Here is a 26,341-nt window from a genome sequence, read left to right on the forward strand (position 1 = left end):
CAACTACCATCAATACCAAAGTACTGTACAGCAGTTTCTTTTCATACAATCCCATAGCAACATATATTACACTAGAGGTCATATTTGGTGGAAGACCAGTGTACAGTGCTTTACCATCCAATGTTCTTAACTATTCACATTGTTGTATGCAGGGGGCATTATCTAGAAACAATAAAGCCTGCATCTTATCAGCCTTCAAATGATTGTCTTTAATGGAGCAGTACCTAACCTCCTTAAAAAAATGTACGAAATCTGCCGACAAAACATAATGTGAATTATCCAAGCATTCCTGGAATGGTTGAGGTGCAGAAGAATTCTGTGCTAATTGTTTATAAGGGCTCTTAGTAGTGCAGCCTTCCACAAAAGATTTAAGTGGAAACGATAAGGTGTATTTTTGGGGAATGTAAGCATTGGAAGGTGCATTTGGAAGAGCATCTGAGGAATGCAAAAGTGTTAACCGACGGGACAGGCCTATAACCAAACGTACCTGTGATGGCGAGGGAGGTCGGCAGAATATGGTGTGGCCTGGGTGAACCATATGGATGCATGGCTTGGGAAGTAAGTGAAGGACGGCTCAAAGAAATAGTATCATATTCTTAACACCTTCTTTATGAAAGTGGTGTTTTGAACCACAATTCTTTGAATAGTTTGTTTTATTAGCACCGGGTAATTTAAAAAATACATAACAAAAATGCAACCCCCAATAAATTTCTATAGCACAAATCACTAAGTACAGAATACCATACATGCAACATTTTCTAATAAGTTTAAATTCGTTAGGAAGCATTGTATCGTGGTTTTTCTTGATGATGCACATAAAACAGTTACCATTGCAAGATCTCTTATAACATTCTTGAAATATCTGAACAGTTCTAGTTTTGGGTGTTCATTTGGTTTTCCAATACATAAAAAGACTTTAATGTATTTTTACCAGCTGACACACTAAAATCTTGTTCAGATCTCCACAATTACATAAAAATTTAACCTGCTGAATTTTAAAGATGTGCAAAATAAAGTTTAAACTAACATATTTCTCATGTCTTCCAGTTTACACATGTCAGACCATTAAAATCTGTTAAGTAGAGGATAAGTTCTGAACTATGCAAGATGGGGGGTTTGAATCTTAAAAATGGGCTAGTAAATGACATTATGGTGCCCGACGCCGAGCGCCTGACAGTTGAGTGGACAGCGCTTTGGATTCGTAGTCCTGAGGTTCCGGGTTCAATCCCCGGTGAAGGCAGAGTCAAATGGGCAAAATGTTTCTTTCACCCTGATGCCTCTGTTACCTAGCAGTAAATAGGTACCTGGGAATTAGACAGCTGCTACGGGCTGCTTCCTGGGGGGAAGGAAGGGGGGGAGGGGGAGTAACAAAACAGGAGGCCTGGTCAAGGACCGGGCCGCGGGGACGCTAAGCCCCGAAATCATCTCAAGATAACCTGAAGATATGGTAACATATTCTTTGTTGTATGATGGATGACTTTTTACATATCTGCCCATGTGTGTTTTATATCATGATGATACTTTACCTGTTTTGTACAGGTGGAGTAGTGTATGACACACTCAAGAGAATGTCTTGTACTCAAGAACAGTAAATCAATTTGCCAATTATATCTATAGAATATAATATTTATATATAGTCTAGAAAAATGTAAAATGTTCACCCAAGAAATGGATTAGTCACCACCAAACAGAAAGACTGAATATTCTGGTTGTGTATACTGTACTGTGATTATCAATGATTTGTTAAAATTGTCAGCAATATTTCTTAATGGTGTGAAGTAAATTCAATACACATTTTGCAGAACAATATAACTTCATTAAATACAAGTAGTTGTAATGCCAAAATTGCTTTCAAAACGAGATAAACACCAAAATAAAAGTTGACTTCATTTGTAGATCAAATTTTGCCCATGCCAGCAAAACACTACCTATAAATAAAGTCAAATCTTGTCTTGGTGTTTTTCTGCATCAACACTGTCAGCACTCCAGTGCTAAAACTATCACATGGTTATAAATTCTTAATAAATTGGCCAGGTTGCTTTATTGATTTATTTATGCATTACATTTTACATAACATGATAGAATTTGACAAGTATAGAGCGATAACTATCACAATGGCCGGCAACAGACCAAATGGCGGTATTAATCTTTAACTGATAAAAAAAAAATAATGACACCGGAGTGAGCTGAGGAAACTAAGGGGCAAATTTAAACTAGTACCTTTCTACAGACAATCTGAATTGGCAGAGAAAAAGTTCCCAGTTAAATCCCAGAGGCTCACATCTTCTGATTTACAAGGAAAGGAAATGTCCCTCATTTTCTGAGATTAACATCCCTAAGGATAGGTTTGTATTTTTCTTGCAACCACTTATGTTTTATGCCTCAGCTTTAAGGCAGCCATGTCAAGAGTTAAAAACCAACAATGCAAAATGAACATTGATATACGATGAAATCTTTTAAATGGATTAAGAAGCTTCTGTTGTTGCAACTCGCATGTACTACATGTCTTTTATCTTAACAGAAGTGTCATTGCCCACTTTTCATTTACATTAAATATATTCAGAATTTCACATCCCTTGTACCATACACGCAAAACGTCCTAAACACAATACAGTAATACAACAAAGCTCTGGCTACCGACGGCAGGCATAAAACCTCCAGTTCATACTCCCAACTGTTGTCAAGTGCACATTCATCCAGATTAATCATCAAGGCATAATTAGGAACATAATATATCAGGATGATGTAGCAGAACTTTTTAACTTTTTCATTGCCTTCTCCCTATCTCCCATTTGTAAAATGCTGTGAACAGAAGATCCGAGCCTCGAGCAATTGAAGAAGTCATCCCATTTCTTAATGACATATAAGAAACTTCAGACTTTTAAATGAAAGCATTGAAATAAGAAATGAACCTGTTTTAGTCCTACTGTTTTACACTTCACCAAGACTGTCAAGAACAGGACACCAATAGAAGATCCACCGCCACTATCTCCCCAGCTCTGAGTGACTATGTTAGCGAATTACATTTTGGAGGAGCTGGCATCGATCCAACCTCTTGCAATTTAATTTATAGCTGACCACCACAAAATCAAATCTAAAATGCTTTCAGGAGGACAACCGAAAATGGAGAAAAAAAAATCAACATACAAAACTAGGTAATATCTCACATGTCTAAAAAATGACATTAAAATACATACAATATAATCAAGATAAGCTGTGGTGATCTGTAGACTATTAATGTGGGTTGCCGTTCGTACCACGATGGGAACGGTGTGTCTGTGTTCTGCATAAATACACGGCACTTGCAGCAGAAGAGGAATATCGGTAAACAATGTACATGAATTAAGGTGGGAGCTATGTAATGCTTGTGTATATAGCCTATTTCCACAGGAATGAATTCATGGATTCCCTCTTGGATATTTTATTTTCACTTCAGAAAATAATATAGTGTAAGCTGTGAATTTCTTCATTTTAAATTCTGTAGCACCAAACTTATGAAGATTCAGTAACTAACAATTTTTGTTTTCAAAAATGTTATAATATTAGTCTTTTTCAACAGACTTTCCACAGAGGCCTAAACAAATTTAGTGATACGGATACTTCAGGATACAGTTCCAGTAATTTTTGACAACTCGCTTACCTCTCACGTTATCTGTGGCCACGATTTGGCTGCTATGTTCGAAGGCAACATCCACAGAACGGTGCTTTTTTTTGCAAGTTAACACATACTGTTCCTGAAAGTCACATAACGTATTCGCTCACTTTCTTAAAAGTGGTACTATATATATCACACCTGGCTACCGGCCACTGCTGTCTCCCACAACCTACACCTGTGCGCCGGAACCTGAGTTCACACTCACGACTACACAATATCACATCACATCGGTTAGTGGCTAACAACGCTCACTTTTGCCACTTTACCCGTTGTCGCCACCTTAATGTGGAAGCAACACGACTGCTGCCCTCCGCTGGGCCCGAACCACCCGCAATGGTCGGCACTGCAAAAGTAGAGCACCACACTCACTGTTTGTGTTCCTACCACTGGAGTCATTCTCTCCATAATGTACATATCACCATCACATTGGGTACCACGTGGCTAGCTCTCTAGTTGTAGTAACTGGTATTTATAATTTTTACTGTGGCATAATCTAGTCACAACTTTGGCTTGATAGAATATAACTCTGTATATTTAAAAAAAAAAAAAAAAATTCACAATGGAATATTTTCCAGCTGCACACTGGCACCACTTTCATGACTGTTTTGCTCTGTATACTGGGGCTTGTCCCTTGTAAAGCACATTACAGTAGTGGTTGTGGCAGCAAGTAGGAACACAGGAGTTTCTAGTGCTGTGTTGAGCCTCTGCCCCAATGCCCTCAACCACCCAATCCGCTTCACCACCACCTTGCCCTCACCACCCTAATGCCACACCTCATTTGGGTACTGTGTGTCTCCAAGTATTACAACTGTTCATGTGTAATGTGTTGGAAAATAGTATAAAAAATATGAATTACTGCATGCAGTAAATTCATTAAAACTCATTTTTCCTAATTTGCAAATTAGTACTACCCAATTCAAATGTTAAAAATTATCAATTAAAGATATATCCATTGTCCATAAAAATCCTACTGCAGAGCTATATCTTAAATTTACTGTCATGGCTACTGAAAGCTGAGGTAACTGGCACATGAAATTTCCAACTGTGAAGAGACCTGACTAATTGCATCATGGATCACTGCTGACAAACTTAAACCCTGTGGTCAATATGGCCATAATGGTGCTGGTGGCAGCCGTGGGCAACGGGCGGCAGCAGGCAGGTGGTGACGATCGAAGGGGGTCGGGTGACGCAGGGTGGAGCTAGGTAGGGGGTGTCGGGGCGGGACGTGCCCCCTACTGCGGGTGGCGTGTCATTATGAACTGGTGGAAGAGTGTATGTTCCCAAGGCCCAAGAGACCAGTAGTGAAGGGTTGTTGGTATCCCGCCTGTTGTTGAGCAGCTGCTGCCTGTGCTACAGCAGAAGCCGCCGCTGCTGCTTGTTGCTGACTATTGGCTGACTGCCTACCACTCTTTGGTAGTGGCGGTGAAAGATAAGGATTGGAAGACAGCGTCAATACATCATTGCGGTCCTCCTTACGGTAAGCTAGACAACATCGGATGAATTGCTGAAAGTGAAGGCAACGAAGTTAAAAAAAAAAAATCCTCATGCTGTAAAAAATCATATGTACTAATATATTTGAAAGAATTATTTATTCTGAAATCCTAAGTCTATAGCAACAATTTACAAGCAACTCACCTTGGCTTCATTGCTGACCACTGGTTTGGGTGGAAACTGTACATCTGTGGCTTTGAGGATAGTATTTTCCTCTAATATGGTAGCCTGGCTTTGGTTGTGACCGAACGGCTTCTTTCCGTATAGGCACTGATAAAATATTACACCCACAGACCACACGTCTACTTTACTAGAGATCTTGGGTGGTGTTTTCCCTACAATAAAGCACTCTGGCGGTAGATACCTGCAAGACAAATACAAAATATTCCCTGTAATCAAAGGCTTAAAAACATCATGCCAATCAAACATTAGCATACAAATGTACATAAATACTGTATCTCTGAATTTTAATAAACACTTTTATACAAGTATTTAAGTAACTCACACATTATGTCCCTGTATAACTTTACTAACTATTGTGCTGCCTAAAGCCTCATTTGTATTTTTATGCTTCTAATGCTCAACATCTAGCCCTGAAATAGTTCAAACACCCAGCTAAATTTTCAAGGATTATAATATGATTATAAACAAATAACCAGCATTGGTTGTAATGAAAACACCTCTTTCTGGACGAGCCTAAAGATATCCGAGTCAGCTCTAAACTACAAGGTCACATAAGCCGCGTTGTTCTGTTTGTCCCCTACTGGGGACCAGAGCCAGAGCCTGGACTCCTCACAGAGACATAGAGAGCAGGTGACACTCTCCAACCTCACTGGGAAAACATCCAGAAAGTCAAGTGAACTAATACAGGCTACTGCTGGGTTCAAAAGAACTGAAGCCTTGAAACTATGAAATGAACTCTCAAAAATTCTAAATAAATGATTTAATCTCAAAATTAGTGCAAGGTCATAGCACTAACCAGTCAGGCTGGGGGCCCTGGAGTTCCAGGTCTCCCCCAGCCTTCCAAGCCAGTTCTGGAGCAGATATAAAGACCACAAACAATAATCGACAAACCTAGAAGGAATGGAGGGACTCGGGAAGCCATTGGGGCTTATTCAGAATGAGGCACGTCATTACAATCAAGGCTGGTTTTCTGAGGAGGCGCAGAAAACCTTGTTGAACCAAATGTTTTAATGGAGGTTAAGAGGGCACAGTAAGGGTAACAGTGCCGCTATTACTTCAATGTAATTATTACACTTGTACTTTGATGCTTCTGTATACTTTACCTTTTTCTAAATACAAAACAAAGCCCTATCTATGCATACCTATTAAAATTGTTATCCTTTGACTAAACTACAGTATTCCTAAGGTCAAGAATACTGATACAGTAGTAAGATCATGATACAGATACACAAATGCAGACTGTAATACTGACACTTCTAACTTAAAGCAAAGAGCAACAGTAACTTTCCACTTACTAAAATTAAATTTTTTAACTCCTAAGATAATTTCCCTATACAATACATATTTATCATATTGTCTGTAAATGCTCTAACAAGCATGGATTCCTGCACGGGCGCATAATGTATGCACTTATACTTATGCTTCAGGCGATTTCGAGGCTTAGCGATCCTGTGGCCCAGTCGTTGACCAGGCCTCCTCGTTGCTGGACTGGTCAACCAGGCTGTTGGATGCGGCTGTGATTTGCAAACTGCATCTGAGAGCCGAGGTGCTACTTACCAGTATGTGCCAGCCCCCTGAGATGTGAGGTCCATCCCGTAGTCTGGATGATAGCTGTCTTCATCCATCACTTTACTTAGACCAAAGTCGGTGATCTTTACTTCCCCGAGAATGTTACCATCGGTCAACAAGATGTTTCCTGTGACAAAGTGTTTTTTATTTAGTCAAATTTACTGATTACATAAACATTGAAAAAATTCCTTAAATAAATTTTATCTCTTCATATGGGAGATTTCTAATTCCTGAAATATAACTTTGTCATTCTGCTCTGTACATGTTCAAGTAAATTTATATCCATTCAATAATGCATCTACTGTACTATAAATTTATATAGCCATTGTAATTCTATTAAAAATTTATATACTGAACAAATAAAATTTTAGTAGGGAGAAGTATAAGGAATTATTTTCTTGAGAAACAATGAATGTAAATGGTTGATTATAGCCGCTAGGAAGTGACTGTTTCTGACTGACCGCTGTATACAGATGAAGAGATACATGAAGAGTGAATACTACCCTGACTTAACCACCTCGAGTTTGAGTTGTGAGGGATAAAATACCTATGAATAAGACCACAAAACACTTTGAGCCATAAAGCTGTTCATCTTGAGATTCTTACCTGGCTTGAGATCGTAATGAATGATTGGCGGTTTGATCTCGTTCAGGTACTTAAGTGCGGAGACTACCTGCATGATCACAGATCTCGCTTCTCGCTCTGGTATCGTCTTGTGCTGGGAAGAAAATGTTGGAATACTTGAAGGTTGATACATTATTTTATTAGGCAAAATTTACAAGGGATTTATGTGCTAGATAGACACATGAATTATTGATTATATCAAATATTCACCTTCATAATGCTATATTAGGTTGGAACCCGCGTTATTGTATATAAACAGTATCGTGTTTAGCCACCTCACAATGGATGTATTGTGTTAAGCAGGCAAAGCACCCAAACCACACATATATTGTCATCAAATTCAAAGGTTTATTACAAATTTTCTTTCTGTAATACCTTAATTTCTATACTGTACCTCATACTGTATATTGTTAGTAACTTGATTTTTCTATATTTGTTTCTTTGGTGAAGAATTAAGAGAAAGTGTGTGACACAAGTGTCATAATGGTCTACCACATCGTAAAGGTGCGTATATGACACAAGCGTCATAATGGTCCACCACATCATAAAGGTGCCTATATGACACAAGTGTCATAATGGTCCACCACATCATAAAGGTGCCTATATGACACAAGTGTCATAAGGGTCCACCACATCGTAAAGGTGCGTATATGACACAAGTGTCATAATGGTCCACCACATCATAAAGGTGCCTATATGACACAAGCGTCATAATGGTCCACCACATCATAAAGGTGCCTATATGACACAAGCGTCATAATGGTCCACCACATCATAAAGGTGCCTATATGACACAAGTGTCATAATGGTCCACCACATCATAAAGGTGCCTATATGACACAAGTGTCATAAGGGTCCACCACATCATAAAGGTGCCTATATGACACAAGTGTCATAATGGTCCACCACATCATAAAGGTGCCTATATGACACAAGTGTCATAATGGTCCACCACATCATAAAGGTGCCTATATGACACAAGCGTCATAAGGGTCCACCACATCATAAAGGTGCCTATATGACACAAGCGTCATAATGGTCCACCACATCATAAAGGTGCCTATATGACACAAGTGTCATAAGGGTCCACCACATCATAAAGGTGCCTATATGACACAAGCGTCATAATGGTCCACCACATCATAAAGGTGCCTATATGACATAAGTGTCATAATGGTCCACCACATCATAAAGGTGCCTATATGACACAAGTGTCATAAGGGTCCACCACATCATAAAGGTGCCTATATGACATAAGTGTCATAAGGGTCCACCACATCATAAAGGTGCGTATATGACACAAGCGTCATAACGGTCTACCACATCGTAAAGGTGCCTATATGACACAAGCATCATAGTGGTCCACCATCGTAAAGGTGCACATAGTGTTTTCAAATCGGTGGCACATACAGTACTACTTAATTTTACTGTTTAATCTGAGAGTGCCGAGGGCAAATTATCACAATAGTCAAAGACAAAATTGCTATTTACACCTACCTGTTTTAAATAGAAGTCTAGATCATGACCATCACAGTACTCTAAGACTGTACAGAAACTATTTGCATCAATCTCAAACACGTCGTAAAGTTTGACTATGCGCGGATGGTTTAACTTCTTCTGAATATTGTACTCTCTAATGGCATGTCTGAAAAAGAAAGAAGATGCATCAGCATAATTTGAAAATGTATAGGCTATTTAGCCTTCAAAACGTAGCCTATCTCTTGCATTAATAATGTCATGTCAAATACTTTAATTAATTCTTGTAAAAAAACTAGAAGCAAAATACAGAACATAAGTGCTTTTAAGACCAGAATGAAAATATTTGTATAGTCAACAAGTCAAAGCATGAGAACAATGTGAAATTCACATTGAATGTAGTAACTTTCACTTAGGGCATAATTTCTGGAAAAGGCCGACTTTTATTTATTTTTTAGATAATTTCTCTAGCATTATACAAATTTGATCATTACTGCCTTATAAATAAATACAACAGGTGTCTAGGTTATATTATCATCTCAGCTCAATGTCCTCCCCACCCAACAGAAAGTGATATTGGAGGAAAAAAGGCCATGAGGACCAACATGACCTAGGAGGAGGAACATTCGTAAGACTCCTATCACTTAGACAGAAAGGGGGCATCATAAGCTATATCCTTTCATCTGTGCCACCTGAGCATGCAATCCTTGCACCACAAATAAGGAAAAGATTGAACATCACAGAACAATTGGTTTAGCATGCTGGTAAACAATAAGTGTTGTTTACTTTATTGTTGTTGTTTACAATCTGAATGGCAAGGACTGATTGGGATGAAGAAAATTGTCTAGAACAGCATTTCTCAACCTTAGTACCCTTGAAATAATTCCTGGTTGTGCTTTAGATAAACACATGGATTTCATTATTATCTGAAAGAAGACGATTTCTGTTATTGCTCTTGATACTGGTTAAACGAAGACAAATTAAACACAAATATGACTCAAAAATGCATTTGCCTAGCATTTTTATTACTATTGCTTGTGGAATGCCTTAGTTACCAAGGCGTTCCATGGAACCCTGGTTGAGAAACGTTGGTCTAGAATGAGGAAAATTTAACGAGGTGAATCGATTACAGTTTCACTGGTATCGTCAAAATACAGTGTTAACAGTCGAAAGTTGTACTTTCTTAGAGCCACATTTTTTAAAACAGAAAAGTTTTTAAAACTATTACAGATCAGGGGAAAAGGAGCCAGTTCGAGCCTTAAAGTACTAACACTCCTGGATCATGGCTGGTGTTTGAGGACGTTGTAACTACTGTACGTATTATGGTTGTGGTGATTTATGCTACACACAAACACTCACTACACAAACATTGGCATAATCAATGACATAATTTCATTGTTTATATATATATATATATATATATATATATATATATATATATATATATATATATATATATATATATATATATATATATATATATATATATATATATATATAAAACAATGAAATTCAGTTATGACATTTTAATATATTAAAGGTTAAGAAAATAATAATAAAATTTGACTCACTTGATATAATTGGCCTTTTTATCATCTTTCCAATCTTTATTTAACTGGTGGACTTTGCACGCTACATATCGCTGCTCCTTTAGATCAAATGCCTGAAAAAAGGAAGAATTTGGTTATTATAAATGTTAACACTGCAATGCCATTAAGACTATGGTTACCTGTCAGCAAGTAGATTTAAAGATGCTACACATTATTATTTTTATTATTGAGGAAATCCACTAAGGCTGTGAGGTCGTGCGGACCTATGACCAAGGCATTGCCAGCCGCATACACTACCACTGGACCACCACTGACTTGTACAAGTCATACAACTGGATTTCTACTGAAATCATAAGAAGTCTGGAGGCCTCTCCTGAGGCCCGTCCAAGTGTTTACACACACGACCCACAAGCACTCGAGTGGAAGGGCAGAGTGGTCCCCACACCTTACGCCCTAACTTCAGAAACACACACAAATCACACTAACGTTATATATATGAATAAGAATATCCACTAGCGCTGAATTTTCAGCCTTAGTGGATATATATATATATATATCTATCTATCTCATGTTAATGTGATCTCTGTGTGATTATACTTATTATTATCATCACTCTTAATCTGAAAAGACTGCATGCCACAACTCATAATCTGACAAGCACACCACAGCTCATAATCTAACAGAGCACACCTCAGTATGTTTTCCTGCATGACACTGTTAATGAAGGTAACAAAGTGCTTAATATGACACAAATAATGGGTAGAACAAAATTTTAAAATAAAAATACTGTACTGTAATAAGAATAAAAAGATAAATGAATGCAAATGAAGGACAGAAATCTGCTAATGAGTGTTAGAGAACACATGCAAGTCAAGAACAGGGCATTATTAGGGTTTTTACAAGCAATGTTTTGTTCCTTGAACTCCCAAGTCAGTGAGAGCAGGTATACATGGTTTACACAGTGCAACCAACACGTGGTATTCATTGCAATTGCAGTATACTTCAGATCAGTAAGTGTCTGTCGGTTAAGTGGGTGCTTGGTGACCCAACGACTTGGGCTGGACGGCAGTGCGACGGTCTCACTTCATGTAGGTCGGCGTTCAATCCCCAACCATCCAAATGGTTAGGCGCCATTCCTTTTCCCCATCTAAATGGTTGGGCACCATTCCTTTTCCCCGTCCCTTCCCAAATCCTTATCCTGACCCCTTCCAAATGCTATAGTCGTAATCTCTTGGCGCTTTCTCCTGATAGTTCCCTTTCCTTGGGGAGATAAGGGTGCTGCTGGTGGGCAAGTGGTGTCAGCATAGTCAGGTCACAGCCGAAAGGTCCTCGATTCAATTCCTGAACCAGGACAGAAGCGTTTGGGTAACATTTCCTTTCATCTGATGTGACTGGTCATGAAGCAGCAAATAGGTTCCTGGGAGTTTGGTAACTACGGTGGGTCGCATCCCTGGGCATGGTGGGAAATGGTGAGATAATTGGGCATAGTTCCTGAACTGGTGTCAATGATCACTGGCAGTAATTGATGACCTATTTGCAAAATGCTTAGTCATTCATGTTTTGGGGGTAAACAAATGAGCTGTGGGAGAGTGTGACGATAATCTCCTTCAAGAGATTGAGCCTGCTCTTCCCTTCATAATTACGTCTTCACAACTATATAAAAGACTATGGAAGAAATGTCCAACAACGACAACAAACACCAGCAAGGCTTGCCAGGGTGAGCAGAAACGTATGCAACCAGCCACCTGTTCGAACTCCAACCACCAAACTACCCGTTGATCGCTACGACTCCGCTGATTGGTCGCCGGTCTGGCTGCACCTGCCTCGCCCCCCCCCCAATACTACCTGATGTCTGGGGTCGCCCCAACATCAGTCCTCAGAATGTTCCGTGCTTTCGTAGCCAGCACTCCTCCCAGCTAGACGTTAGCGTGTACTGAGAGAGGTGGTGGCTTTAAGCCAATATTCCAGCACCTCCCACTTACCTTTTGTGTTGCACTTCTTGTTATTTTGACTTAACGTAACTTTTCATTGTGTCATTTAAGTATTCTTATTATTTTGATTCATTGATTTTATTATAAGAATTTGTTTGTGCATTATTTTCATGTTTTGATTTATTTAACGTAATTAAAATTTCATTGTTAAAGTTTACTTGTGTTTTGTGTGTCTTCTCCTTACCTTACCACAGACGAAGTTCCAGTTTTTTCTATTTTTTTTTATAACTATGTGACGAGGCCATACCCCTAGCCTTAAACAGCCGAACACCAACGCGTTACCGTCACAAGTTATATGGGGGCCTGTCCTAGGAGCTTGACTCAGGTACTGGTGCTAAGTGGTAATTTATGGTAAGCGTATTTAACTTTGTTAACGTAGCTTTACTATTTTTCATTCAATTTCATTTTTATAAGGTGCGGTGTATTGTGCATTACGAGAGTAACATTAGTGAAGGTGAGACAACTTTGGATTACGTGGTGACTGTAGGCCGCAGTCATACTCTTAATTGGTCATCTCTCCCTCCGTGTTATTACTCGTATTTACCATCTATGTCCCTTGAATATTTCTCATTCTGACAGATCATCATATTGGTACCCTGGTACTGTGGTCTGCCCCGGGTCAAGAGTACCCAATCTTCTGCAATCTGACTGTAGGAGGACAAAGAGGGCCATAGTTCCTCTAGCTCGAACTTTAGTTGCTGAATTGGGACCTCAGCAGCAGTTCTCGTCACCAGTTGACACCTCGCACCCCTACACGTCAGTCAGAGATGATGATACATACAACGGTAGGGAATTAGCTTATTTTTTCAGAGCACAAAAGTTCGCTAATTCTGTAAGTATCATATTAAATTCAGTAGGAAAAACTTGCTTTATGTCCTATAGAGACTTGGCAAGGTATGCCTACATCCTTGGACTACCAATTTTACTTTTGAAGCATTTAACTGTTTCATTTGTTTTCGAAACCTTGTTTCATTTGTTAGTAGGATTTTCTTGCCCTTATTCTCTTACATGAGTACCGGGTACAAGATTTCCTGCGCCCTTGATTTAATTTAATCGTTTAATATCTTTCACTTAACGTTAATTGTTAAAGATCACACAGGATAGGTACCAGTTGCCACGTTGTCCTGTTTCTGACATTTCATTATTGAACATTCGTGTACCTTTATTTGCTAATTTCACCATGTTTCGTCTCCAAACTTTCCGTGCAAATCCAGCAGGTGAAATAGGGACTTTAAGTCGTGCCAAGAGGACTGAACTACAAACTCTTGCACATGAGTATCAACTAGAAGTTCCCTACCAAGCCAACAAAAATGACCTACACAACCTGTTGCTGGATTACTATTTAGAGCAAGGTAAGATAGACTCTGAAACTCATGAAACTTACTATATTGCAGATAAAACTGATTTGGCAACGCTGAAACTCAAACTAGAGCTGGCTAAGATTGAACGTGAGCAGCAAAAGGAAGCCCGCGAACAGCAAAGGGAAGCCCTCGAACAACAAGAACGAGCTGCTGCCATACGAAGAGAAGAACAAGAACGTGAAGCTGCTTTGAGGAGAGAAGAACACGAACGAGGACTCGCCCTCCAAGAACGTGAGGTTGCACTACTCCAGGAGCGGGAACGAGTACAGCTTGAAACCAAACGACGCGAGTTGGAGATGCAACGCGAACATGACAAGCAACAAGCGACTCTGGCTCTAGAGTGTCGTCAACGTGAAATCGCCTTGGAAACTTCCCACTTCACTCAACGCCAACAAGCTACTGCCAATCTTCCCGTCAGTTTTAATATATCACATGCAAGTAAGTTAATGCCATCCTTTGTAGAAGCAGAAGTTGATGTTTTTTTCACCACCTTTGAAACCCTTGCTAATCAACTCAGTTGGCCTGTCGACCAATGGGCCACACTTCTCAGAGTCCATCTTACAGGTAGAGCTGCAGTCACACTCAGTACTTTGGCGTCTGAGAATGACTACTACACTCTGAAACAAGCAGTGTTGGACGCCTACCTACTTTCCACAGAAAGTTATAGAAGGAAATTCCGTGACCACCTGAAGGCAAGTACCACTACCTTCCTTGAGTTTGCTAACACGAAACGGAGGTATTTCATGAAATGGCTGGAAGCAGCACATGTCTCTACTTTTACAGAACTCGTCAACCTGATGCTTGTTGAAGAATTCTTGAGACGTGTGCCGCCTCCTGTCCGCCTCTACTTAGCAGATAAAGAAGAAACCGACTACCTGAAGTGTGCTAAGTCGGCTGACACTTACAGCCTCATCCACCGGCTGACACCTGAACCATCCTCCAGTAAGAAGTCGTGGTACAGTTACGAGAAGGTGAGCCCCGATCAAGCTGGTTCACAACTGTACTGCAAGTATTGTAGACTCTATGGACATACCATAGACAAGTGTGGTAAGTCTCAATACAAGGGAACCACTGACCAACAACGACCCAAACCAACTCCTCCTAAGTCCGGTAAGCCTGTGATGAATGTTGGTGTTGATGTTAATGATCTTTCTCTTTTCAGTAACCACCTGTATACTGGAACTGTCTCTACCAACGGTTCAAATCCGGAGGGACGTTTCAAATTGAAGATCTTGAGGGACACAGCGGCTCTACAATCGATCATCTTGAAGTCGGCTGTGCCCAACATAGTCTACACCGGGGAAACGGTCTTCATCACTGACCTCACTGCTACTACTCCATACCCTCTCGCCAGAGTCCACCTGGATTGTCCCTACGTGAACGGGGAAGTCCAAGTCGCCGTCAGGGAAAAGCCTTTTCCCATGCCTGGAGTGCAACTTCTCCTAGGCAACGACTTGGCAGAAGACCTGCAACCGACCAACCTGATCGTCATGGACAAACCCCAGGTGTGTAACTCTGTGCCAATAAATCCTATTCTAGAGTATGTTCCAGCAGAGGTTCAAGAGAGTGATGAAGTTTCTCCTCCGGTTCTCGTGACCACCCGTGCACAAGCCGCACGTCCACAGCCAGCTGACTCTACTGCCACCGCTGTCCCTCAAGACCCTCAGAAACTACCCCCGCATCTGACCAAGTTGGAGTTCCGTAAGTTGCAGAGGGAAGATCTTACTTTAACACCATTGTTTTTCCAGGCTGAGACTCAACCCGACAGTATTCCTGGGTTCTTCCTAGAGAACGACTTGCTCTACCGCAGATATAGACCCAGTAAACTGAAGGAGGAGGACGATTGGGCCAACATCGAACAACTTGTGATTCCCACCAGCCTGCGGCCCACTATTCTACACCTGGCCCATGGAGCATTCTCCCACTACGGTTTCAACAAGACTTACCATGGGATTCGCCAAGACTACTACTGGCCAGGTATGGTAAACAACGTCAAACAGTACGTAAAACAGTGTCATACATGTCAGATGGCAGGCAAACCGAACGTCTCCATTCCCAGAGCACCACTGATTCCCATACAGGTGCCTGCGGAACCTTTCCACAGACTCATAATAGACTGTGTTGGTCCTTTACCTCGGACCAGTTCAGGTAACGCCTACATCCTAACCATCCTGTGTCCTACCACCAGATTTCCCATAGCAGTTCCAGTGAAGAACATCACGGCTGCTACGGTTATCAAACATCTACTGAAGATCTTCACTCAATACGGATTTCCCAGGGAGATTCAAAGTGACTGTGGCACCAACTTCACCAGTGATCTCTTCAAAAGGACACTGGAGGAGTTCAACATCAAACAGGTATTGTCCAGCCCCTATCATCCTGCTTCACAGGGTTCTCTTGAACGTAGTCATCAGACCATCAAAGCACTCTTGAAAAAGTTTTGTAGTGAAACCTCAAAGGATTGGGATAAGCAGATTGACCTGATAATGTGTATTTTCAGAAGTCTCCCCAATGAGTCCCTAGGAGTATCTCCTTATGAGATGCTCTACGGCCGTAAGTGCCGTACTCCCCTTAAGGCTTTCAAAGACTCTCTCAGAGATGCCACCTTCAGTGAGCATCAGAATGTGCCCCAGTTTCTTCAAAACCTTCAACACATTCTAGAGAGAGTCCACCGCTTTGCTCATGATAATCTATTGAAAGCCCAGGTGAGAATGAAGACTCATTACGACCAGATCAGCAAAGTAAGAAAATTCAAGCCGGGAGACTTCGTCCTTGCTTATTTCCCTATCCCAGGTTCACCTTTACAAAACAGATTTTCAGGACCCTACTGCGTCAAAGAGTGCAGGAATAATAATAATTATGTGATAGAGACTCCAGATAGGCGGCGGAAGACCCAGCTGTGCCACGTCAACCTCCTGAAGCAATATAATGGTACTCCTCCCACTGTCTTGATTAATTGTTCTACCTTCACAGAACCCTACATCCACAGTGAGACCATCCCGGCTTCTTCTCCCGAAAGCACTGACAAGGAGTCGGCGCTTTCTAATTCCAAAATCCTTAATGATCTTCCCAAATGCTTTCAGGATAATAATCGTGCTCCTATGCCCTCTTCTAATTCCACTCTCACCTCGTCAGATAAGCCCTTCATCCTCCATGTCGACGCCAATGGTACCGACGTGGGTGGTGTCGTGATGCAGCAACGAGGCGAGAAGAATACACCTGTCAGCGACTACTGCTACAAGGATCTACGGAACAATTGGCAAGGAGCTACTCTTCCTCATCCTGAAGCTTCAGCACTTCACTCCACACCTGAAAAGTGCTCGGTCCACCATCAATACGGACCACACCACCCTACACCTCCTGCAGCACGCCCACTTCTCATCTCAACGTCTTCTACTATGGGCTTGCTACCTGCAGAAATTCAACCTGGAGACACGCTATACCAAGAGTCTGACAACATCTTAGCCCATGATCTCTCCAGAGTTTATGAAGTAGAAGCAACTCCATCCATTACTCCACCACATAACGACGTACTTCTTCCAGAACCGCAGGCTTCGGGGGAGAGTTGTGACGATAATCTCCTTCAAGAGATTGAGCCTGCTCTTCCCTTCATAATTACGTCTTCACAACTATATAAAAGACTATGGAAGAAATGTCCAACAACGACAACAAACACCAGCAAGGCTTGCCAGGGTGAGCAGAAACGTATGCAACCAGCCACCTGTTCGAACTCCAACCACCAAACTACCCGTTGATCGCTACGACTCCGCTGATTGGTCGCCGGTCTGGCTGCACCTGCCTCGCCCCCCCCCCAATACTACCTGATGTCTGGGGTCGCCCCAACATCAGTCCTCAGAATGTTCCGTGCTTTCGTAGCCAGCACTCCTCCCAGCTAGACGTTAGCGTGTACTGAGAGAGGTGGTGGCTTTAAGCCAATATTCCAGCACCTCCCACTTACCTTTTGTGTTGCACTTCTTGTTATTTTGACTTAACGTAACTTTTCATTGTGTCATTTAAGTATTCTTATTATTTTGATTCATTGATTTTATTATAAGAATTTGTTTGTGCATTATTTTCATGTTTTGATTTATTTAACGTAATTAAAATTTCATTGTTAAAGTTTACTTGTGTTTTGTGTGTCTTCTCCTTACCTTACCACAGACGAAGTTCCAGTTTTTTCTATTTTTTTTTATAACTATGTGACGAGGCCATACCCCTAGCCTTAAACAGCCGAACACCAACGCGTTACCGTCACAGAGAGCTACAAAAAGTCAGAAGATTCCTGCTCCTATGCCCCCAATAAAATAAATATGATAAGGGATGAAAAAGAAACACCCTGGAAAATGGCACCGAGTGAAAGAGCACTGAGAAGGAAGATAACATACAGAGTTACAGTTGTGAGTGTAAATCAAAGCAAAACCAGCATGGAATAATAAGCACCTTTACATCCCCAATAGTATGTGTTTCCTTAGGCAACTAAGGCCGACTAACCACTCTTACCATAACATTATGGACAATATTTACCACTGATCAAGTTTTCTACCCTTTATAATTAAAATGTAGAGTAAGACTGATAAGAGATGAGTAAATGTGTGTACCAATGGTGACAAAGGTTACTTCCTCTACAATTTTTGCTGTATCCAGCTTTCAGAATTTTCAGATAAGAGGAAAATGGATTTTTACTCACCTTATGAACTTCAGAAAACCCTCCTTTTCCTAATAACATGAGCAACAGGTACCGGTCGTTTAAAACTGGATGATTGTTGAATCTGGAACAAGAAAGCCCGATGTTAAGTAATAGCCAACAAACCAAAGAAGCTTTTATTCAGCAACTTGTTTTTCAAGACTTTCAAAAGCATAAGGTCGTCATGATATTTATCCAAGTGGGTGCTATGATTCATACCATCTCATCGTTTAACAGTTACATTATATTTGGAAATTAATTCAATTTTGGAGTACCTACCATCCACAGCCCTACTAGATGAGGAGGAGGGTATGTGTATTGGTCTAACATTTCTTCCATTTCTCTGCTTTGAATTAAGATATAATAATGACTAATGAAATACAACTCATTCAAACCACCCTGCTACCTTAGTGAATATTCTAACAGGACATCGCCACTCTTAGTGATAAAAAAAAAAATACAAAAAAAAAAAAAAATCTACCTTACCAACCATTCTTAGTAATAGGATAGTCACCTTACTCCCTTGATGACCGCTCTTAGTGACGAAACTCACGTTACTTTGGTCTGGACACATATACTAAAAGTGAGAAGGATGTGTGCTTACTCTGATACAGGTTTAGAAAGTTGCAAACATCTGGCAGCTTGGGTCAAACCACCAAACCACCGCCTGAGAAAGAGCCACGTTTCAGCGCACAATCCCAATTCCAAACACGTAAATTTATCAACACCAAGAAAGGGGCCTACAATGTTTTAATGGATATGCCTGTTCTTTCATGAGATACAGTCATTCATAGGATCCAATCAGTATTTTAAGAGGACATGCCAATTCTTCCACAAGATATAGTGATAGAAGCCAATCAGTATTTAACAAGGCATGTCCATTTTTTGGTTCAAAAAGATACAGTGATAGAAGCCAATCAACCCTTTGAGAGTATGTGCCAGTTTTTTTGTTTTTTGTTTTTCATAAAATACTGTGACAAGAGCCAATCAAAAGGCATATAATGACTACCTCCCACCAACAGAGAACTCGACTAACCCAATAAGAACATGTAGTGCGCGAGCATTGAAGACCAACAATTTAGTCACTGTAATGATCTAAACTGGCTGCAACATGTAGCAATTATTGTAATTCTTACGTTACAAATGGGCATAAAAAAAAATTAACTACAGTACAAAAGAAGACATTCAATATTACACCAGGCATCATTGTCAAAGTCACTCATAACAAACTTAAAGAGGGACATCACAATACTGTACAGGAGTACTTTCAAACACACTCAAGACATTATGGGTTGGAATATTATCATCAAATTCTTCAAGAAATTACAAAAATTGCAGAATGTAATACAATAAGCTAAAACACAATCATGTTGTTAAAAAGTAAGAATGGGGCTTTTCACTGAAACTTCACAATGCTAACAACCATATGAGTTTGCTTGCCTGTAGCGGCAACAGCGAGTTTTTAATAATGGTGTAGTTAAATGAGATTTGTCTAGGTTAGTTACATTAGTATGCATACAGTACTACCAAAATAGGTTAGGCTAGTATAATGCTGTACTATGCTGATTGATAAGTTAGTATAATACTGTGCTGTACTCCTTGATTAGTATACTACTGCACTATACTCATTAATAAGTGAGGTTAGAATAATACTGTACTCTACTAATAAATTAGGTTAGAATAATAATGTACTGACTGTTAACAAAGATTATGTTCAAGTTAAGCAAATGTGACAGTTATTGTTAGGTTAGGTTAGGTATACATGGATACTACTCCTAGCAAGTTTGGTAAACCTCAGGTCAAGTAACTGCGACAGTTGCCATCACACTTGACAAATGCATGCACGTCAGTCTGGATTAATCACATTGGTTGCTAGCAAAATAACATTTTAGTGATGAATTCTATTTAATGGTACCAAAACCACTGAGGTATATATTTAAGGCATATAATTACTACAATACTTGAGAAAGGAATTTTTGTTAACACACACCCTGTCCCCCATCCCCCCCCCCCTATTCCTCCCAGGAGAAGCCCCTCTTTCAAGCCAATTTACCTGTATGTGCTTGGGTAGAAGCAAGACTTATTACAATAGTGCCAATTTACAAGATAATTACATTTGTAAAGATTTTCCTACAGTGTACTAGAGTATTTCACTCTCCAACCACAACAAAGGCCAAACATGAAAGCCCCCTACCCACATGAAAAGTAAATAATATAAACGTTATTACATTATTACACACAAACATTCACAAGAAATATTAATACCAGAAACAGTAATTTATCCACTAAACACTCTTTAGAAGCTTGGCTTTAAATTTGTAAACCAAAAAACAAAAGGTCAGACATCTATGTAAAGGCGTCCAGGTAGTCGTTATGGAAAAAATGGATCATAATTTGCTTTCCCAAAAAATTAGCAAATCAAAATGAAGGAATCTTCATAGAGCAACTCTTTCAAATGAGTCTCCAGTTTTCTCCAGAGATCAGTCTCTCATTACATACTGTATATGCTTACCACGAATTTGCACATCAGGTATGAATTAACATACACGACTATGTTACCCTCGCAAGTGTAGGGGCTATATAAAAAAAATCCCCTTACAGACTGATGAAAACCTGTCCACAACCTTGGGACAACATCACACACACACACCCTAGGAGATTCTACTTTCAATCCTTCCAATCCCGGAAATATATCTCACTCCCTCGGAGACTACTCACATGTCATGAGGATTGCGGGGTGAAGACTGGGATTGAAGGATTCTGTAAGGAACAGGCAAAACTTTTAGCTCATAACCCCCAATTTAGATCCCCTATCATTTACCTACAATACAATAGCACTCCCATATGTTTACTGAATTCTTAATGTGTGCTGTTCAGGTTACTGGGATATCCCTACAGTTTATACTCAATTTACTAACTAGAATTATCATCACTAGTTCAATGAGAAAATGTATTTTATTATATACAGTATATGAATAGACAAATTTCTTGTAGTAAAATATTTTATGCAATGAGTATGATACAATATGGAGTTTAAGCTACAATGTTTTAAGACATACTATACTTCCTGAGTTGTCAACATCTATTCTTAAAATACAAACTTAAGAGAGCATCAAAACTTTAACTCGATACACACATACTACACACATTTCTGGACATTCAAGAATCAAAAGTTTATCTGATTTAAGAGAAACATTTGTAAAACAAAAACTGAAATTTCCAAATGATCTAAATCTGAATAATAAAAACAAAATACAGTACAATACAGTACAATACAGTAGTACAGTACTGTACTGATAATTTAAGCCTTCAGATGATGTATATGTAACTCATGGAAAATAAAGAGACAAAGTACATTGATTTCCTTTATGCAATAAAAGTGCTTGATTTTGCATTAATAAAACCTAGCCTGTAAGTAAAACAATTCAGACGTTGGTGATGAAAGACCTAAGTACTGTACTGTAGGTACGTTAAACTTTAAATTATGTAAAGAATGAAGTGTAAAATGTTCTGGATTAATGTTGTATATATAGTTCTAAGTGTTGATTAACCGTGTAAAAAGAATAGGAGTAACATAATATGAGCAAAGATAAAATATGCATGTGAAAAAAGCATAATAACATGCTGTTATCTCACCATCCTGCATCTGTCCATTGTTTCTCCGTTAAAAATATTAGACATGCAGAATGAGCTTCTCACACACATACAAACACATACACACAAGCAAACTTGTAACAAAGATTTTTGTATTGAGAATGGCTCACGTTGAACCCAATCCAAACATTACAATCACCTTAATGCCACAAAATTAAATGCTTAAAAATTTTCATGGACAGAGAAGACACATCTGCTATATAGATAAAGATTTGATGATATAATTCATGTAATGTTACTCTTGGTTTGCAAACAAAGAGCCATGTTTTTACTGAGAGCAATGCAGATACAGTACCTAAATGACTAAGGAGATGCAACAGTTCAACTAGTAAAATTGATGAAGACAAAATATACAGTGTAGAAGAGTAATATGGAAATATATATTTCAGTAACATGATGCATGAATCTGATCCGTTTTAATTGTAAAAACTAGCTAATAGACTCGGTCCACCTGAGCCGGTCGGCCGAGCGGACAGCACGCTGGACTTGTGATCCTGTGGTCCTGGGTTCGATCCCAGGCGCCGGCGAGAAACAATGGGCAGAGTTTCTTTCACCCTATGCCCCTGTTACCTAGCAGTAAAATAGGTACCTGGGTGTTAGTCAGCTGTCACGGGCTGCTTCCTGGGGGGTGGAGGCCTGGTCGAGGACCGGGCCACGGGGACACTAAAAAGCCCCGAAATCATCTCAAGATAACCTCAAGATAACCACCTAATTCTTTCCTTGAGCATTACAAAGGGTAATAAGATAAAAATGCACAGAAGATACACTTCGTGAGAATTCAATTATTTTAAGTCTATTTTTAGTAGGAGCTATAATGAAAATGATAATAAAAAGTGCACATTTAAGATAATCAATTTAGAAGGGAAACACCTTATTTGATCAAATAAATGACACCGAGCCTATCCAAAGTGTTAATGGCAGCTGCAGCAGCCATATGGACATCGTAGTGTCTAGAGATGATTACACTCCACGTGCGGGTAGCATTATGCAGGAGGAACAAATAAGAGATGAATTATCTAATTACAAACATTTTGTATCATATCCTGTGAGTATCCAAAACATGGGTCATTTGCTCTCACAAAACAAGATTCATGTAAATATGAAACAGTTTACCTGTATATAAATATACAGTATAAACAATGTCTAGCCTTATTCTGCATCCAGTGGTCTAAGTGTAACAACATGTATGATTACAACATATGACACGGATGCATATCTGGATAACAAAACCCATTTTAATGAATATATGAATTCATGTTTTATCAACTGGTGGTTTCTAGGGGAGGGGGGGGTGGTATATTTTCAAGTGTCCATATTTTGACTCGTCTGTAAACAAGTCAGTGGCACATGAGTGACAATGCATATGCTCAAGATAAGGACATTTCAGAACAGGAGAGAGGAAATATGGCTCTACTGTACGTGTGAGAGTTATACAAAATTTTACAGTCGAAAGTCAATGGGGGGGGCTTGGTAGGCACAATACGAGGAAACACTTTGCAGACATTGCAGACACATTCCTGCAAACATACAAACCATGCAGTAAAGTTTACCGAATTGCAAAGGACAGCATGCAGGACATTCAATAGTGGCCTTGGTTAAAATGCAAGCATGAATGGGAATTTTAGATTGTCCGCATGAAATACCAAAGGTAATACTGATTATGGAAGGCTTGTAAAGACAGAACACCAGTTTCCACTTATAAGAAGTATAAGAGTATTCTCTAACCCACAGTATAAGCTCTGGGTTAAGAGAAAAATTAAAAGACCACCAAACTCTGGCACAAGCCAGTATTATATGACGTAAATTGTCAAGATGATAAAGGATCAAAGGCAAAGCCTACAAATATGTAGCATTCATAAACAAGTTTAGACAGGATAAGGGAGGAATGGACATGGAGAAGTGTTTATGTATTTGCACCTGTTTGTAATATGACAGGAAAATAATCTGTGGTGGGCTGCTAAGCACTTGAGCTCATACTTTTAGTATCACAGGTGAAATTCCACCTAACTTAATTGCTCTCTTTCAGTCCAAATCCATTTAATTTTACTTTACATCATCACTATATACATCTGTGTGTTTCTAAGTTGTGCTCCAAATTCCACTACGTGTTTAGTGCCATAAAATTCTTGATTTATATGAACATACTTTCAAACTGTTCACTTAAAAAGAGTTTTGCACATTTACTTTGTCTTCCTAAATTTGTTACCCAATCTTAACCTATGTGCTGTTTGCATGGTCTGCATATGATAACGTATGGGGGTAAGCGCCTGTTGTTCGAAGACGATTTTATTCGGTACAGGTTGTTTACAAATCTAATCAGGTCTATTGTTACATATCCCCTCCATAAATGCATTAGATCATCATCCTTCATCTTGGAAAAAATCCAGCATGCTCCAGTGTCCTTCCCAGGCAACATTCTTGAGCCGTACACCATGGGTAATATATGCTCCTCCTCCTGCTACATTCTTCAAATCTTGCACCCGTACAAGCCTTCTTTGATGCTACCCAAAACAAAACATACTTTAATATAACTAGAATATCTTTGTAATGAAGAAATGTATTTATTGTGTAGTAAATCTGAGTATGTGCTACAAGTCGAGAACGAAAGCAATTCAAACAGCAAGAATGAGGACGAAGAACAGTGTCATGGTGGCAGTGGCTAGTGGTTCACCTTTCTCAGAGGAACTGCCTGTTTAACTGCAAACTAGGGATGTTGCAGTACCCAATGAATTTTCAAATAAAAATACTGTACATCAACTCTAAGAGTTTATGAATCCCATAGTCGATTATAGTGGGGGTGTTGCAATCCGGGCTGGTGCTGTTGATGAGGCAGCAGCATTTTCCCTAATAGCCAGAACAATTTTGCATATTTCCTCATATCTCTACAATAGTAGCTCCACAGAAAATTACAGTGTTTCAAGAAACTATGGTGGCCAATCATACCAACTGTGTTTGTTAAATTCAGCAGTTTTATCTAAAGTAAATATACATAAATACACACACACACAATGAATAACATGATATAATGAGACTGTGAAATTGACTGATTAATTTTGTAATTATTTGCAGCCTGGACCACTCATGAAAAAGGATCAAAGCAACAACAAAATAGAAGGCAGGTCACCTTGTGTAGTGCCTGCCCCTTCATAAGATAGGGCCACCTTGTGCAGTGTGCGCCCCTTCATAAGATAGGGCCACCTTGTGCAGTGTGCGCCCCTTCATAAGATAGGGCCACCTTGTGCAGTGTGCGCCCCAAGAGATGGTAAGGCAGCCTTGTGTAGTGTGTGCATCTACATTAGGTAGGTCAACCTTACATATTGTGTATCTAGACAGATGGTAGGGCAGCAAGTGAAGTGCATGCTCATACAGACGGTAGGAAAGCCTTGTGATGTGCGTACTTCATACAGAGAGTACAGCAGTCCTGTGTCCTACACTTTCTGTCCTTTTGGCCAAAACTGTCAACTTTACTGCCATGTGAGCTATCAGCACACACACACACTAATAAGGCACTAATAATGTGGTGGAGGCAGACTCCATACACAGTTTCAAATGTAGACATGATAAGAGCCCAATATGCTCACAAATCTGTACACCAGTTGATTGACAGTTGAGAGATGAGTCAAAGCTCAACCCCTGCAAGCACAACTAGGTGAGTACTAATATTGTATTTACTGTAGCATTGTACACAATATTCACCAGAGATAAATTTGAGCTGCCCCTAGATATGAAAAATAACACTGAATCCCAGATGAGAGGCACCTTCAGATCTCACATGTAAAGGATACATAAATACTAAAGTTAGTGAACCAAGTTTAGTGAGAGTAACAGAACAAACGTAGTATCAACCAGGAAAATGATAGGGTGGATTATGAGAACCTTCAAGTTCATGGAAGCCATCACAATGCTCCTTTTTTTTTGTTGAATGCCTTGTGCTTTCAAGCTTTGAATACCATATGATACTAACCTGCCCCTTTAAGGCAGGAGAGATTTCTGAAATACAAGAAATACAGAACCATACACTGTTTGAACACACAAAAAGCCATCCAAATTACAGGGACACAAAATGTAATCTTTGGAAAGTAGATGAGAGAGAGAGAGAATCA

The 26,341-nt window shown here is 39.6% G+C and overlaps 1 protein-coding gene across 22 annotated transcripts in view; it reads right to left on the reverse strand.

Moving 5' to 3' along the window:
* Nucleotides 1-2,035: 2,035 nt before the first annotated feature.
* The window catches only part of Tlk (Tousled-like kinase), a 121,868-nt gene continuing 97,562 nt past the window's right edge, over nucleotides 2,036-26,341 (reverse strand). For 15 of the 22 annotated variants that reach the window (XM_069307601.1, XM_045756123.2, XM_045756120.2 and 12 more), the window contains 9 exons: nucleotides 21,303-21,344; nucleotides 19,189-19,251; nucleotides 18,588-18,669; nucleotides 10,570-10,661; nucleotides 9,020-9,167; nucleotides 7,505-7,616; nucleotides 6,887-7,025; nucleotides 5,291-5,510; nucleotides 2,036-5,159 (listed from right to left, as the gene is read on the reverse strand). In XM_069307601.1, coding sequence (XP_069163702.1) covers nucleotides 4,908-5,159; nucleotides 5,291-5,510; nucleotides 6,887-7,025; nucleotides 7,505-7,616; nucleotides 9,020-9,167; nucleotides 10,570-10,661; nucleotides 18,588-18,669; nucleotides 19,189-19,251; nucleotides 21,303-21,344 — 1,150 coding nt within the window. In that variant the 3' untranslated portion in view covers nucleotides 2,036-4,907. The remainder of the gene's footprint in view (nucleotides 5,160-5,290; nucleotides 5,511-6,886; nucleotides 7,026-7,504; nucleotides 7,617-9,019; nucleotides 9,168-10,569; nucleotides 10,662-18,587; nucleotides 18,670-19,188; nucleotides 19,252-21,302; nucleotides 21,345-26,341) is intronic. The other 7 variants (XM_069307607.1, XM_069307605.1, XM_069307606.1 and 4 more) reach the window with 2 other exon arrangements.

This window comes from Procambarus clarkii, chromosome 60, assembly GCF_040958095.1.
Source record: "Procambarus clarkii isolate CNS0578487 chromosome 60, FALCON_Pclarkii_2.0, whole genome shotgun sequence".
NCBI lineage: Eukaryota > Metazoa > Arthropoda > Malacostraca > Decapoda > Cambaridae > Procambarus > Procambarus clarkii.